This window comes from Pinus tabuliformis, chromosome 7, assembly GCF_031772625.1.
Source record: "Pinus tabuliformis cultivar Carrire ecotype Pingquan chromosome 7, CPIR1, whole genome shotgun sequence".
NCBI lineage: Eukaryota > Viridiplantae > Streptophyta > Pinopsida > Pinales > Pinaceae > Pinus > Pinus tabuliformis.
This window is the reverse complement of record NC_142293.1, coordinates 1,749,195,110-1,749,210,385: the sequence shown is the minus strand read 5'-3', so window position 1 is coordinate 1,749,210,385 and position 15,276 is coordinate 1,749,195,110. Positions and strand designations below refer to the sequence as shown.

The following is a 15,276-nucleotide window of genomic DNA, read 5'->3' as shown; positions in this document are numbered from 1 at the left end:
GAAACTACGTAGAAAATCCTATACATGAGACTTTGGTGGCCTACTGTGCATAAGGCATCTAAGACCTATTGCAGGGTGTGTGATGTTTGTCAAAGGACAGGGAAACCATTGCGAAGAGATGAATTTCCCCTGAATCTGCAAGTGACGCTGCAGGTGTTTGATAAGTGGGGATAGCTTTGTGGGTCCAAGTACAGCCACCAAGGAAAAATACGGGGGCTAGATATATTATTCCAACGATTGAATACTTGACCAGATGGGTGGAGGATAGCTAGTAAAATATTGTAGCATTGCTACTACCGCGAAGTTTATTTTTGAGTATATCTTGTATCGATTCGGTTGCCCGAACGTTTTGATGAGTGATAGGGGCACGCACTTCTTAAGTGACACCATTGTTGTGTTGCTTGAGGTATTCCAGGTATATCATCAAAAGAGTATGCCTTATCACCCTCAAGCGAATGGCATGGTAGAAGCCTTCAACAAAATTATGGAGAACGCCTTGACAAATATTTGCAATGTGAAGAGGAATGACTGGGACGTGTGCATACCAATAGTCCTTTCGGCATACAAGATTACTTGTAAGAAGTTTATAGGCCAAACCTCATTCAAATTAGTGTATGGGCAAGAGGTTGTAATGCCCATGGAATATATTGTGCCCAGTTTGTGGATTGCAACAGTTACAGACATGGTCGATCGCGATACTATGGAGGAGCAACTCGCGCAGCTCTTAGAACTAGAAGAGGATCACTTCTTGGCAGTACTTCATCAGCAGGTGCAAAAGGACCGTGAAAAGGCATGGCATGATTGCCTTATCAAACAATGCACCTTCAAGAATGAGGATTTGGTATTGCTATATGACAGTAAGTTTACAAAGTTCCCTAGAAAATTCCAAATACATTGGCTAGGACCCTATGTTGTTAAGGAAATTACAGATGGTTGTGCAGTTCAGCTTGCAAAGCTGAATGGTGAATTCTATCTGGGGAAGGTCAATGGAAGTCGATTGAAGCTCTACAGGGGTGATCCCACCCCTGTGCAATGACTATATGATTGTGGGATAGTATTAGTACTCCAGGCAGCTGCAAGGAGGTACGGGACTTTAAACTACACTGTCAGAAAGTTAGAAAGGAAAAGAGAAGGGGCTACACGACAAGTCGAAGGATGGCACCGAAGAGAGCTGCACCGAAAGAGATACGCTAGGTGGGAGGGCCCCACGTATCCTGGACAAAAAGTGATTGTTGGCAACACTGTAGCTGATTGGATGGAGAATTTAATGTTGAAAGCAGGGGGGAACATTTAAGATGCAGATCTTTGGAGATCTGCCACCAAATATGCATTAATGACCAAGAATTGGAGGGAACAGTTGGATTTAAATTCAAATTAGTCTATAAATATGGCATACTACTCCACATTCGAACACTTTGTTTCCTAAGAGTTTTCCTTAAGATTTTTCGCCTTCATTTGCGCCAAGAGTAGTGTTATATGTCTGAGCCAGATTGGGAGGCACTGTTTTCACGACCAAAGTTAGAAAACATGCCTGAGTACTTCCAAAAGAGTTTCATTGAGAATATAACTACAACTCACCCAGAGACAGAGCCAGCCGTATCTGAGGCAACACCAGTTGAACCTATGTCTACTGGGTTGTATACTACCGTGCCTAGGTCACCTTGGCCTAAACCGTCCATGTCTACAAAGCAGAAGTAGCCTCAGCAAGTGCCAGTGTGGCAATCGCCAAGGAAAAACCCCACAAAAATCTGCCATAAGGGAAAAATTGACAAGTACAAACAGTCGATATAGCCAGTGGATCTAGATGAGGAACAACTGCACTAAGGGGGGATAGAGGATCTTGATGCAGAAGAGGTTGAACCAATCACTCGGCTACCAAAATACATACCACCTCGAAAGTCTACATCCAAGGTTACACCTAAAGATCTCAATGTTGCGAAGTTCATGGTCTCTATGCCTTTACTACTGGAGAAAATGTTGTTTGAGGGTCTGTTGCTGGGTCGAATACCAAATCTAAATATTCCAGTAGAAGCGGCCTCCACAGAGAAGATTCACAAGCTGGTCGTTGTCATGAAGGAGTGAAAGGATGAAATTGGCCAAGTAAAGTTTGAGCTGCAACTACAGATATCAAAACTCCAATTGAAGTTGCAGCCCACTACGCCTCCAAAAGTTAAAGAGTAGCATGGAGCCCCTATTAAAGAAGGCATGGCCACATTGGAAGATGCAGTCAAGGGTTGCACTGAGCTGTTTGAGTAGGCCATGGGGTTATGGACCTCGGTGCAAGAGGATCCAACTCTGTAAAAGATCGGCACGGACATCAAGGAAAAGCAGCACCAGTTTGACGAGATCAAATCAACAGTGTGGACCCTAGCACCAATGCAAAGGTTCACCAAACTATAGGAACTCAAGCTGATTCAGAATGAGATTGATGAGTTGCATTGCCAGAAAGCGATCATATATTCAAGGACACAACCGTGGACAAATGAGTCGAGTCAGTTGACTCTATCAGTGCAGAGCAAGTTCAAAGGAATGCACCAGACTCAAAAGACCAAGGGCCTTATAGTTGAAGGCCCCACTACTAAAAATTTGGTCAAAGAAGTGCAACGGGAGGCTACGCAAGGAACAGCAAACCTGTAGGTTTTGAAGATCGAGTTTAGTGAGCTGCAAGCGAAGATCGAGGCACCGCGAGCAAAGTGACTTGAGGAAAAGTCACCAAATTTTGTTGGGGGCTTGTTGGGACAAGGTACCCTAAGGTAGATTTTGTAGCCAATTTTGATAATTATGTAAATTCTTCGCATTTTGAGAGAGCGAAGCGCCAAGATCATAAGAGTCAAAGGGGCTTTAGTCCCATATTTGTTAAATGATAGGATGTTTTATGACCTTCCCATAGTTCACAAACAATGGTATTGTAATGGAAAGAGATATCTAAATAAGTCTTAATGAGTCATAGGAGATATCATAGAATAGAAGTTCATTGTACGGGCAAGTAAGCTAAGGCAGGAAAGTTTGTTTCATGTGCTTAGGCGAAGGGGAAGGCTCCTGTTGTTGAGTGTGTGGAGACCTTGGTAAGTCTGTAAGCTTAGTGTGCAGGCCCCTGTAGCTGAGTGCACAGGAAATAAGAGTCTGTAATAGAAAAGAATACATCTAATAAAGACTATTTTGAACCATAATTGTGTATCTGTGCATCTTTATTTGCTTGTGCAATTTTTGTCTATTCACTATGTTATTCCGAATTTATATGAATAAATGATTAATTGATGCAAGAAAGTAGTAGATCAACTCATTTAATTGATGTTATGAATGTTTAAAGCTCTTCACGAAGGGTTAGATTATGTTTCTGCAAGTTACTGCAATTATTTATATTTTAAGGGTTAGGGTTTGCGAAGACTAGAATAAGCCCTAGGAACCACAAAAACCCATCACGCTGACCTTTGGATGCAGAAACCTAGTTCTTTCATCCCCTAATATTGTTTTGGGTGAGACTACAGCTTGCGCTACGCAGGTTGTTGTCGAAAGGGCAAACATTAGGGTTTTGTTAGTTGGCGCAACTAACTCTGAACCTAGGTCAGGACCCCTCAAGCCAACAATAGCTACAACATAGTGTATTCTCTGCCTCTATTGCTAATTAATTTATTAAGATAGTGCAGTATCTATGTTTTGTCGTTATTCGAGAATGTTTCATTTCTGCAATCTATCATTATTCTCGCCTCCACACACACTTCCTTCAGAGCCCCGCATTGCACAATCTGTCACATTTTTTTGTAGTTATCGATATTTTGACGCGATTAAGGTAGTGGGGGTTGCTTCATTTTTGCAATGGGTGATGTGATTAGCTATAGTTTTTAAATAAACTAGATCAAATTTAAACAATTTGGCATGTATACATTTTTTGGTACGTTGTAATCTACATAACATTGATACATTGTGCAGAGTGCAGAGGTTGAAAGTTTTCTCCCCACCTTTGCACTATGTACAATGTGACTATACTTTTGGCCATAATTGCAGTGGCAAGCTTGGGCCATTATAATCATGTAAATTTTCATCCACAAAAATATGAATGTTGGTGTATTTTGAACTTTGTTACTTATAACTATCTTTTTTGGTTTTTTCTAAATAGCTTCAAGTAATTTTGATTGTAGCTTATGAGGCACTTTTTGGTTTTTTTAAAGGAGCTTCTAAAGCATTTCTTTATTATTTATTGGCTCACTTCTTAGAAGTAGATGACTATAATATAATAAAGGTGTCGAATAGTCAGCTATATTCATGATTTTTTCTAGTATTTTTTTATTTAAAAATGTCGCATATTTTTGCAATGTTTAATAAAATTATTTTTTTATCACACATGTTTTAAAATTGTTATTAATAAATTTATTTTTTGTATAGAAATATCACACATGTTTTAAAATTGTTTCTGAGCGAATGAGCACAACTCAATTAGATTGAGGATTAATTCTCAAGAATTAGAATGCATGAAGATTGTGAGTCCCATTGGTAGATGTGGAAGCGTCGAGGGTATGGTGCAAAAGAATATTGTAATTAACGAGGACAAGTTTGTCGGATCGGATTGTCATGTTTTCCTGCCACAATCAAATGACAAATTGTGTACATTACATTATTTTATGATATATGATACCAAAGTATAATATATACAGTTTCATTGGATTATTGATTGTGTGAGATATATGTAGAGTTTCTCTGGAATTTTGGATCTTTCAGAAAGGAAATGAGAACTTGGCCATAATTGCATATGCGATCTTAGGCCATTATAGTCATTTAAATTTTAATCGACATTTGGATTCTTGGTGACTCTAAGGCAACTAGTATCGAATTATGCTCATCTCATTTCGGTTCATTATGTTCGAAGGGGGGAGCTCTATTTTCATGTGCGGAGAAATGGTGTGTGTAGGAGTTTTGTCCCTTGCTCCACACACACATTCCCCGCACTTACATTTCATGCATTATCCAAAGATTTGAATGCCTATTATCGAATGAACCTATTATCAGACATCTAACATCTTTTGCTACAGCGCTCAGATGTTCACAAGGGACCTTCAAATTTGATACTCGAAATGTTGGTTGTTTTGATGAAGGTAAACGCCGTGGAACATCATCCCCTAGCATCATAACTAGAAAACTGCCATGGATCTGTAACCAATGATCAAACGCTCAGTCGCATATTATTTCTTCTTCCTTGTGATCGCTCATGTTCGCTCTCATTTCTTCATCGTCCTTTTCTATTCGCTTGACTTTATTTCTTCCTACATTCAACTACGTAAATTTTCCTCTTGATTAATCTAAAGGAAATGACTAGGAGTAGTCATGACGCATGGTTACATAGGTATGGCTAGCACATATGTTCAAAACCCAAAATAGCTCATCTGTCATATGCAAGAAATACACCAGAGAAGACCAAACTTTGAATTCATAAAGGCCAGAGCTGTTGATTTTATCGTGCCTTTTTAACAATAAGTTTTCGCCTGCAGCTTACCCCATTTCTATAGGGAAAGTGGAATATTGACTATTCAAATTTTCCTTTTTGTTTCCGGTGAGGATGCAAGATGCATCTTACAAATAGAGAAACAAAATCATTAGTTCACGAAATGCAATCCAAGTCAGTGTGTTTGCAGTGTGTTGTAGAATTTTCCACCAGGAGTGAAGTATTTTTCGCACCTGTTACAGATATATCTGGGCTACATCTTTTTAGCACGGCCCTTATTGTTCATATACCTAAACTTACATTATTTACCAAGACTTACATCTGGGACATACTACTCTCTTCTGCTTGAAAATCTCCTCCATGTTACACTATTGAAAGCATTCAAAGAAAAATATGTACAAAGTTGGAGCTAAATTAGATGCAAATATGAAAAGGGTAGCTACATTCTATATATATAAGCCAACGAGAGTGAGTTTCTTAGCTTTCTCGGCGACATTTTTGTTTTTTCCTTGAAACATCGCTGGTTGTGTTTAGCAATAGAATAAAAGAACTTTCAGTTTTTTTAATCTTGGAATTGGATTTTCATCATGGTAGTGATCTGATCAGGTAAATTCGCGTGTTAAGGATTTTCACCGTTGCAGTTCTTTGCTCAGGTAAATACATCCGTCATGTAGCGAAGATTTCACCATTGGATGATGGATTCATTGAAGTTGTTTTATTTCGAAAAGGGCGATGATGTTTTTTTGATATGCGCTCCTTTTTTTTAAGAGACAATGGCACTACCATCCTTAAAGATAAGGTTTACCCATCTAAGGATGTGGATGCATAACGGTTTATGTATGTGGATAATGAGAAATACAGACTGCATGGAATCCGATGGATCTATATGTTGAACTTACTTGTTTCAATTGTCAAGTTTAGATGTTGTGTTTTAAATTAATGTTATTGGTTCATATCTAGTCTTGTTAGATCAGAGCATACATAACACACAACGGATTTATACTTAAAGGCTTAGACGGCAATAGCAGAGACAGACAAATGGAGAAACAACAAGATTACTTATTCAGAAACAGCGAATAGATAAAACAATCACTGAAGAACAGAAATCACTTTGCATTACAGAACAAGCTTGGGCCTTGGCTTGCTTGCTTTCCTTGGCCAGAGAAATTACAAATTTATAGAGGCAGAAGAAGGATCTAGAATCTTGTATGTGATTCAGATGGAGATCTGGAATGATCTAGAAACCACTGGCGGTGTAGGAGGATCTAGAATCCTGGAGATCTAGAAAAATCTAATCTAGAAGGATCTAGAATACTGCGTGAATTTGGCTTCACACTTAACATTCTCCCACTTGAAGCCAAATAAGAGTCATCAAGTCACACCGAGTCCTACCATGCCTCTACATAACTCATGTTTATTTCGTGGTAGAATCTTAGTGAGCATATCAACAGGGTTCCTATTTGTATGGATCTTTTCCAAGGATAATTGTTTTTCCTCCAACACATGCCGGATCCAATGGTACCTTAAGTCAATGTGCTTGGTTTTTGAATGAAACACTGAGTTTTTCGCCAAGTGAATGGCACTCTGGCTATCACAATATAAGACATACTTGTCCTGCTTTATTCCTATCTCTCTTAGGAATTGCTGCAACCACAACATCTCTTTACAAGCTTCTGTTGCAGCTATGTACTCTGCTTCTTTTGTAGAGAGGGCTACTATTCTTTGTAGCCTTGACACCCATGATACTGCTGCACCTGCAAATGTATACAAATAACCTGTAGTGGACTTTCTGGTATCCATATCTCTAGCCATATCCGCATCCATAAATCCTTCAAGCACAGTCTCATCATGACCAAAATATAAACAATAATGACTAGTACCCTTGTGATACCTTAAAATCCATTTTATTGGTTGTCAATGTTGTCTGTCTGGATTAGCAAGGAACCTACTCACTACTACCACTGAATATGCAATGTCTGGTCATGTGCATACCATGGCATACATTAAGTTGCCAACTGCTAAAACATAAGGAATTATGCTCATCTCTTCTTTCTCTTTGTCATTACTAAGACATAATTTAATACTTAGCTTGAAGTGGGTTGCAAGGGGTGTACCAACTGGCTTGGCATTCTTCATATTAAACATGTCAAGCACCTTCTTTATATATTTTTCTTGTGACAACCACAACCTTTTGTTTTTCCGATCACGCATAATCTGCATGCCCAATATCTGTTGTGTTGGTCCCAAATCCGTCATTGCAAATTTGCTACCCAAATCTTTCTTCAACCTATTGATCTTATTCTTATCATGCCCAACAATCAACATGTCATCCACATATAACAATAATATGATATACTTTCTTTGATCATACCTCTCGATATAGACACAATGGTCAGCTTCCAACCTCTGAAAACCATGTTCCAACATGAATGAATCAAATTTCTTGTACCATTGTCGAGGTGCCTATTTCAACCCATAGAGACTCTTCTTCAACCTACAAACAAGGCCTTCTTTGCCTTTTTCTATGAAGCCTTCTGGCTACTCCATATAAATTTCTTCCTCCAATTCACCATGAAGGAAAGCAGTTTTTACATCTAATTATTCACATTCTAGGTCTAAAGCAACAACTAGACTAGGAATGACTCTAATGGATGACATTTTAACAATAGGTGAGAAAATTTTAGTGAATTCAATACCTTCTTTTTGGCCAAAACCTTTCACCACCAGTCTTGCTTTATACCTCTCCTTCTTTTTGTCACCTTCATGTTTAATCATGTACACCCATTTGTTTTGTAGAGCCTTTCTATCTTTTGGGAGGTTTACCAACTCCCAAGTTTTATTTTCTTGCAAAGAGTTCATTTCTTTTTCCATTGCTTTCTTCCATTCTTTATTGTGCTCAACTTTACAAGCTTCTTGAAAACAATTAGGCTCACCTTCATCAGTCAACAAAATATAGTTTGAAGGAGGATACCTTTGTGAAGGCTTATGAGGCCTAGAAGATCTGCGAACCAACTGTGGTGGTGCATTGTCAGATTGAATCTCCCGTAAAGGTTCCTGCAAGATTCCTTCTTCTTGTTGTTCATTATTTTCCACTTGTTGTTCTTCATGCTCCTGAATTTGTTGTTCATTTTCTTGTATTGGTGGTATGTTTTCCTACTGCTCTTCAAACCTATCAATAACCTTCTCAACCTCCAACTCACCTACAGTGCTCTTGAACATTTCTGACTCATTAAATATAACATCCCTGCTTCTAATAATTTTATGTTTGACTGGATCCCATAGACGATAACCAAGATCTTCATCCGCATAACCCAAAAAAATGCATTTCATAGATTTATCATCTAACTTAGTTCTATTTTCTTTGGGAATATGTACGAATGCTTCACATCCAAATATTTTCAAGTGAGAATAATTCAAATTCTTACCAGTCCAAACTTCTTCAGGAATACCTCCATCCAAGGCTGTAGCTGGAGATCTATTTATGAGGTAACAAGCGGTCCTGACTGCTTTAGCCCAAAAATTCTTCTCCAAACCAGAATTGGACAACATACTTCGCACCTTTTCTATAATGGTGCGATTCATCCTTTTTGCAACACCATTTTGTTGAGGAGTACTAGGCACAGTCTTCTCATGCTTTATGCCAAACTTGTTACAATATTCCTTAAATGCAGTTGAGCAATATTCTCCACCATTATTTGTTCTTAAACACTTTAGCAATTTGTTAGTCTCTCTTTCAACAGCAACATGGAATTTTTGAAATATTCCAAACACTTCACTTTTATTTTTCATAAGATATTCCCAAACTTTCCTGGATGCATCATCTATAAACGTTACAAAATATGATGCTCCTCCTAATGATTTGATGTTAACAGGCCCAAACACATCTAAGTGTACCAATTCTAACACATTTTTCTTTCTGTAATGGCCACCTCTAAGGAATGAAACCCTTCTTTGTCTACCATATATACAATGCTCACAAAGATCAAGATTGTAGGATTTCAAACCTGGCAATAAATTTTTATCAACAAGGATTTTTAAGCCCTTCTCGCTCATGTGACCCAAACTCTTATGCCACAGATCTGCTGAATTTCCTTCTTTTGTGACAGCAACCAAATCTGATTTTCCTATCAGTGTCTTCAATGCATATAATGTCCCCGTCTTGGGTCCTTTGGCCACGACCAATGCACCTTTGCTAATTTTCCAGCCTCCTTTTCCAAAGCTTGTCGAATAGCCTTCATCGTCCAATCGTCCCATAGAGATTAAACTCATGTGCATTTCTGGTACATGCCTGACATGTTTCAACAATATATCTTGTCCATCTTTCATCTTGATCTAGACATCTCCCACTCCAACAATACTGCAAAAATGATTATTCCCCAAATGCACTCTACCATAATCACCAGGATTATATGAAACAAAACTATCTTTGCATGGGGTTACATGGTGAGATGCCCCAGAGTCAAGGATCTAATCAAAGCCACTATTAGATGTATATACACATGCATCCTCTACTGAAACAGTAAACAACAAATCACCATCTGTGGCTACAGTAGTAGTCTCACCTTCATTTGTGTTGGATGACTTGTGATTTGTACTAGATGGTCTCTGATCCTTTTGTCCTTTCTTCCAGAATCGACATTCTTTCTTCATGTGCCCAGGTTTGCCACAATGAAAGCAGATGATCCTTCCTCTCCTTGATTTTGATCAGCCTTTCAATCTTGATTGCCCTTGCCGACCTCGATCTATTCTCCTACCATGATCAGTTAGAGCTAGAGCCTCTCCTCCCTAGATTTCTGAAATTGACTTGCATCGCAGCTCCTCATTCATTAAACTGCTGCTGACATCATCAAACTTCAGGGTCCCTGTAGTTGTTGAAGTGCTCATAGCTACAATTAAATTTTCCCAGTTGTCTGGCATAGAACACATTAGCAAAATAGCTCTAATTTCATCATCTAAAATTATTTTAACAGAGGCAAGTTGATTAGTAATAATATTAAATGCATTCAAGTGCTCAGCAACTGAAGCATCCTCCTTCATTTTGAGATTATAACGCTTCTTCATCAAAAACACTTTGTTTGATGCCGTGTTCTTCTCATATAGATCATGGAGCTTCTTCCATAATCCTTCAGCCGTCTTTTCTCCAAACACATTGAAATAAACATTCTTTGCTAAATATTGGTGGATTGTTGCAATCGCCTTTCTATCTAACTTATTCCACTCTTCATTTTTCATCGATGAGGGTTTCTTTGTTGTGCCTTCAATCGGCAAATACTGATCTTTTAAAATCAATAAATCCTCCATCTGTGATTTCCATAGGGCAAAATTAGCCCGCTCAACTTCTCCATATCTGTAACTGTTGTCTCCATTTTCAATCAAATTCACGCCCCAAAACACAAAAAACTTCGCTTAAAAATAAAACTTTAATTATTGCTCTTTAAAATTTAGTAATAATGACCTTCCTCCTTTTAAAATACCATTTTCAAAATTCCTGCTCCTTTTTAAAATATACTTTTCAAAATTCCAACATATAATTATATATGTTTCATAATAAATATAAAAACATATATAATGTTTTAACATTTTCACATTTCACACATACATATGTTGGTTTGTAAAAAAAACTTACGAACACCATGTTTCAACTCCAATCTCCACGGATCTCCACGTTTCAAACTCCAGCAACATGTTTCAACATAGGTCCACGACCTTGTTTTTCTTGCAGCAACTATCTTTTAGTTCCAGCGTTCCTAAGCTATTTCCTGGACAGATCCTTCAACAACTCCAAGTGTAACAACCACGTTTTAACGAATGCTACCAGAGCAAGGTGATGGCACTAAGTGGCTTGCACGGTGGATATTCGACCCTGGCTCTGATACCAGTTGTTAGATCAGAGCATACATAACACACAGCGGATTTATACTCAGAGACTTAGACGGAAATTTCAGAGAATAATTCACAAAGACAAACAAATGGAGAAACAACAAGATTACTTAGTCAGAAACAGCGGAATAGATGAAACAATCACTGGAGAACATAAATCACTTTGCATTATATAACAAGCTTGAGCCTTGGCTTGTTTGCTTTCCTTGACCAGAGAAATCACAAATTTATAGAGGCAGAAGAAGGATCTAAAATCCTGTATGTGATTCAGATGGAGATCTGAAATGATCTAGAAACCATTGGCGGTGTAGGAAGATCTAGAATCCTTGAGATCTAGAAAAATCTAATCTAGAAAGATCTAGAATACTACGTGAATTTGGCTTCACACTTAACAAGCCTATGTAGAAGACTAGTTGTGCACGTTTTCTACTTTTATATACACTTGAACATAAATCTACTCTAGTCCCAACACATTATGAGTGTCATTGATCTTTTATAAAATCATATGTTAGACAAACCGTCATTTCTTTCGAATCTCGCTAAGAAAACTTATTCTCTCATCTCCACACATTAACTGAATTCTTTTTGTTCACCTTCTCAACTTATTAATTCAATTAGTGTAGTGATTACGTGTGCCTTCCCTGTGTGCGCTTTGCTTTCAAACTCCACCTATGTGTGATTGTTTTTCGTGCATTGTCATGCATCTAAAAGATTGTCAGCACGTAATATTTTAGTCATACAAATGCCCAAATATGTTGCCCAAAAAATGTTCACCAATCCTATAGAAATATAACACAGGAGGTCTATTCATGCAGAGTGTGGAGAACTTTCGCACAATGAGAAAACTTCTGCACATATTCTTTCACGTTAAAAAGCTAAAAAACAGTGGTAAATACATCGTATTCATGATACGTTTCACATTAAAAATACAATAAACGTTTGTTAACTTGTTACAAGTATTATCACATCTAATTTGACAGCATTCCTCTTTGTCTTAAACATGTTCACATTAAAAATACAATAATCGGTTCGTGGAATGCAATCCAAGTTAGTGTGTCTGCATTAAAAATACAATAATCGGTTCGTGGAATGCAATCCAAGTTAGTGTGTCTGCAATGTGTATGTATATGGATTCCCACCAGCTCTCTCATCCACCACCATGAAATACTTAATCAAAAAACATAGTTGTCATTGTCTTGTATTATAATAATTGAAGAATGAATAGACTTTTTGTCGGTCAGTAAAAGGTGTTGCATATCTGAGTCACAAGCAACAACACCAATGTTGGCTCTTTCACACATTGTCAGGAATAAAGGTATAATTTACAGATCAACGTAACCTAGTTCAAGTTCAAATTTCGCAACTTTAGGTAGGGATGCTTAGTCTTATGTATTTCTATAGTTTTTGTAATGGATGATATCTTTTATCTGAAAATATGCTTTTCCACATGAATCATCCAAATACTATTGAATGAATGTTTGGCATATTTGAAGTGAGTTGTGGCAGACCATTGTTTATGAAGCTATTCGTCAGACTGAAAGGACTCGAGACCGTCTCTTTTTGCATAAATGTTGTTTTTATTATGCAAGGAAGAAATGAGAGATGTCGTACATTTCGTAGATAAATTATTTTTTTGCCTTCTAATCAAGATGACTTGAATAGATGACATAAGTGATGTCGGATTATAGGTTTGTGGAGGTAAGAGAGTTTGGAGGAAGCACAATGAAAGCTTCTTCTGCATGTCCCGCACCTCTGTAAAAACATGCCAGCCTAATAGAACCGCACTACACTTTGGATTTTTGTGATTATGACCATTGTGAAGAAATCAACATCCTATACAGCCCACGGTCTTTCTACCAAGGACCTTGTTGCACTCTTAGGTATGTTATTACTCATCCCATATTCTGCAATCTGTATTTTTGTAATTATGGCGGTTGTGAAGAAACTGATATCTTTTACACCCCATGGTATTTCTACCCAGGACCTTGTTGCACTCTAAGATATGTTATTAATCATCCCACATTCTGCAATACATGCCATTAAATGATTGATTTTGATGTATCATATTGAGAAATTTTCAAATATAACCACATATTGAACATTGTGTGGAGGTAATTTTCATTATGCATAGTGTGAAGCCACTTGTACACTTAGCACAATGAAAACCACCTCCACAAACAAAGGAACATATGATGGGATACCCTACTCAATGACACAACATGAGATCACTTGGTGATGGGATGGTATTTTTTCCTTTTGGGTAGTGGCTTTGATTGGTTAATTATTGCATTTTCCATGAGTGGGGATTTCACTTTTTCATTACACAAGTCAATATGCCAAACATTCATTTAATAGTATTTGGGTGTTTCGCGTGCAAAAGCATGTTTTCTGATAAAAGATATCATCCATTACAAAAACTATAAAATCAAAGTTTTGAAATTTGAACTTGAACCAGGTTACATAAATCTATAAATTATACCTTTATTCATGACAATGTGTGAAAGCACCAACATTGGTGTTGGTGCTTGTGACTTAGATCAATAGCACTTTCTACTAACCCACAAGAAGTCTATTCATTCTTCAATCATTACAATACAATACAATGAACAGTATGTTGCTTTGATTAAATGTTCCATGGTGGTGGATGAGAGAGATTGAGGGCGGCCATATACATACACATTATAGATGCAATGACTTGGATTGCATTCCGTGAATTGTTGTGTTTCTCTATTTATAGTGCATACACGGATATTAACTACTTCTCTTAATATTAAGTGACGCAGTCCAGACTCTATAGCTTTCACAACACCTACAAAATTTGGATTGTTGTTACGTAGCACATAGCCTAGGCCATTAGAGTTTGGCTACTAAATTAATTAATTCAAGATTAAATCACAGAGCACAATATAGGAAGGGATTCAAGTATATTTTATTAATTCAAAATGTGTTGTTAAAGACAAAAATTCAAATTACAAAAAAACTCCCTCAGAACGCTTGAATTTGTTGGCATTGATGTCAACATGATCTTGGTGTTGTTCATCATGTGTATTATGTCTACCTGATGATGATTAGTGGTTCCCATGATGTGTGATGAATGTTTGGCTTGTTGGTCTTGTTGCTTGGCATTTAGGTCAACATAGTTATGACATGACCAAGTGCAAGAATGGGAGGCTGAGTAGAGATGGCTTTAGGATATGTTGTGTTGGTTTGTTATAGGTTTTGCTATTGCAGGTGATTGGATTGTCGCTACAGGTGTTGCATATGCTTCTACATCTATTGGAATCATTGGAGAAGTTTATACATGTGTTGGAGGTGCCTCTACCCATGTTGGAGTCAGTTGGATGATTAGGGGTAGTTGGATGTGCAGGTTGGTGCCAGAGATATTGCTACAGGTGTTGAGGTGTTTGGACAGGTTGTTATTGTTTCTTGAGGAGATTAAGGTGTTGATCTTGATGAGGAGTTTGGCATACTATTGTTTTCATATCACTGACTTATTGCAAATTTTCTTGGCCTATGCCATTAGTTGCAAACTTGTCACAAAGGTTTAGAGTTATGTTTAGGAGTTGATGAAGGTGTCCAAGAGGACAAATTCCTGGTTGGTTTGACTGATTTTCTTCCATCCTCTTCCCCAGTCGCTCCCATGAAGGATTTTGCATGCAACTGAGAGGGTCTAGTCAATAGGAAGCATGCTTTTGCGTGAGTCTAGTCGAAATCAGCTAGTGTTGTGCCTACTGTTGAGGCTTAAAACAAGTTTTTCTCCATATTCCTCCCACATTTGAGCTAATTTTTGTATTGTCACAATGTTCTTTACCGGAACTTTTCGGTATATGGTCGGAAAAAGTAATGGAGCTTCTAGAAGTTGGTTAAACTTGAGAGTAACCATCAATTAGTGGAGAGAGTGGCTTGATCAAGTCAATGAGTTGAATCCAGATCAAATCAAGCATATGAACAGAGTTTGT

The 15,276-nt window shown here is 37.7% G+C and overlaps 1 protein-coding gene across 1 annotated transcript; it reads left to right on the top strand.

The window, feature by feature from the left end:
* Nucleotides 1–460: 460 nt before the first annotated feature.
* On the top strand, nt 461–1,294 carry LOC149255335 (uncharacterized). Its single transcript, XM_089455012.1, has 2 exons — nt 461–982; nt 1,070–1,294. The coding sequence occupies exons 1-2, from the start codon at nt 461–463 to the stop codon at nt 1,292–1,294; spliced, it is 747 nt and encodes a 248-aa protein (XP_089311138.1).
* Nucleotides 1,295–15,276: the final 13,982 nt, after the last annotated feature.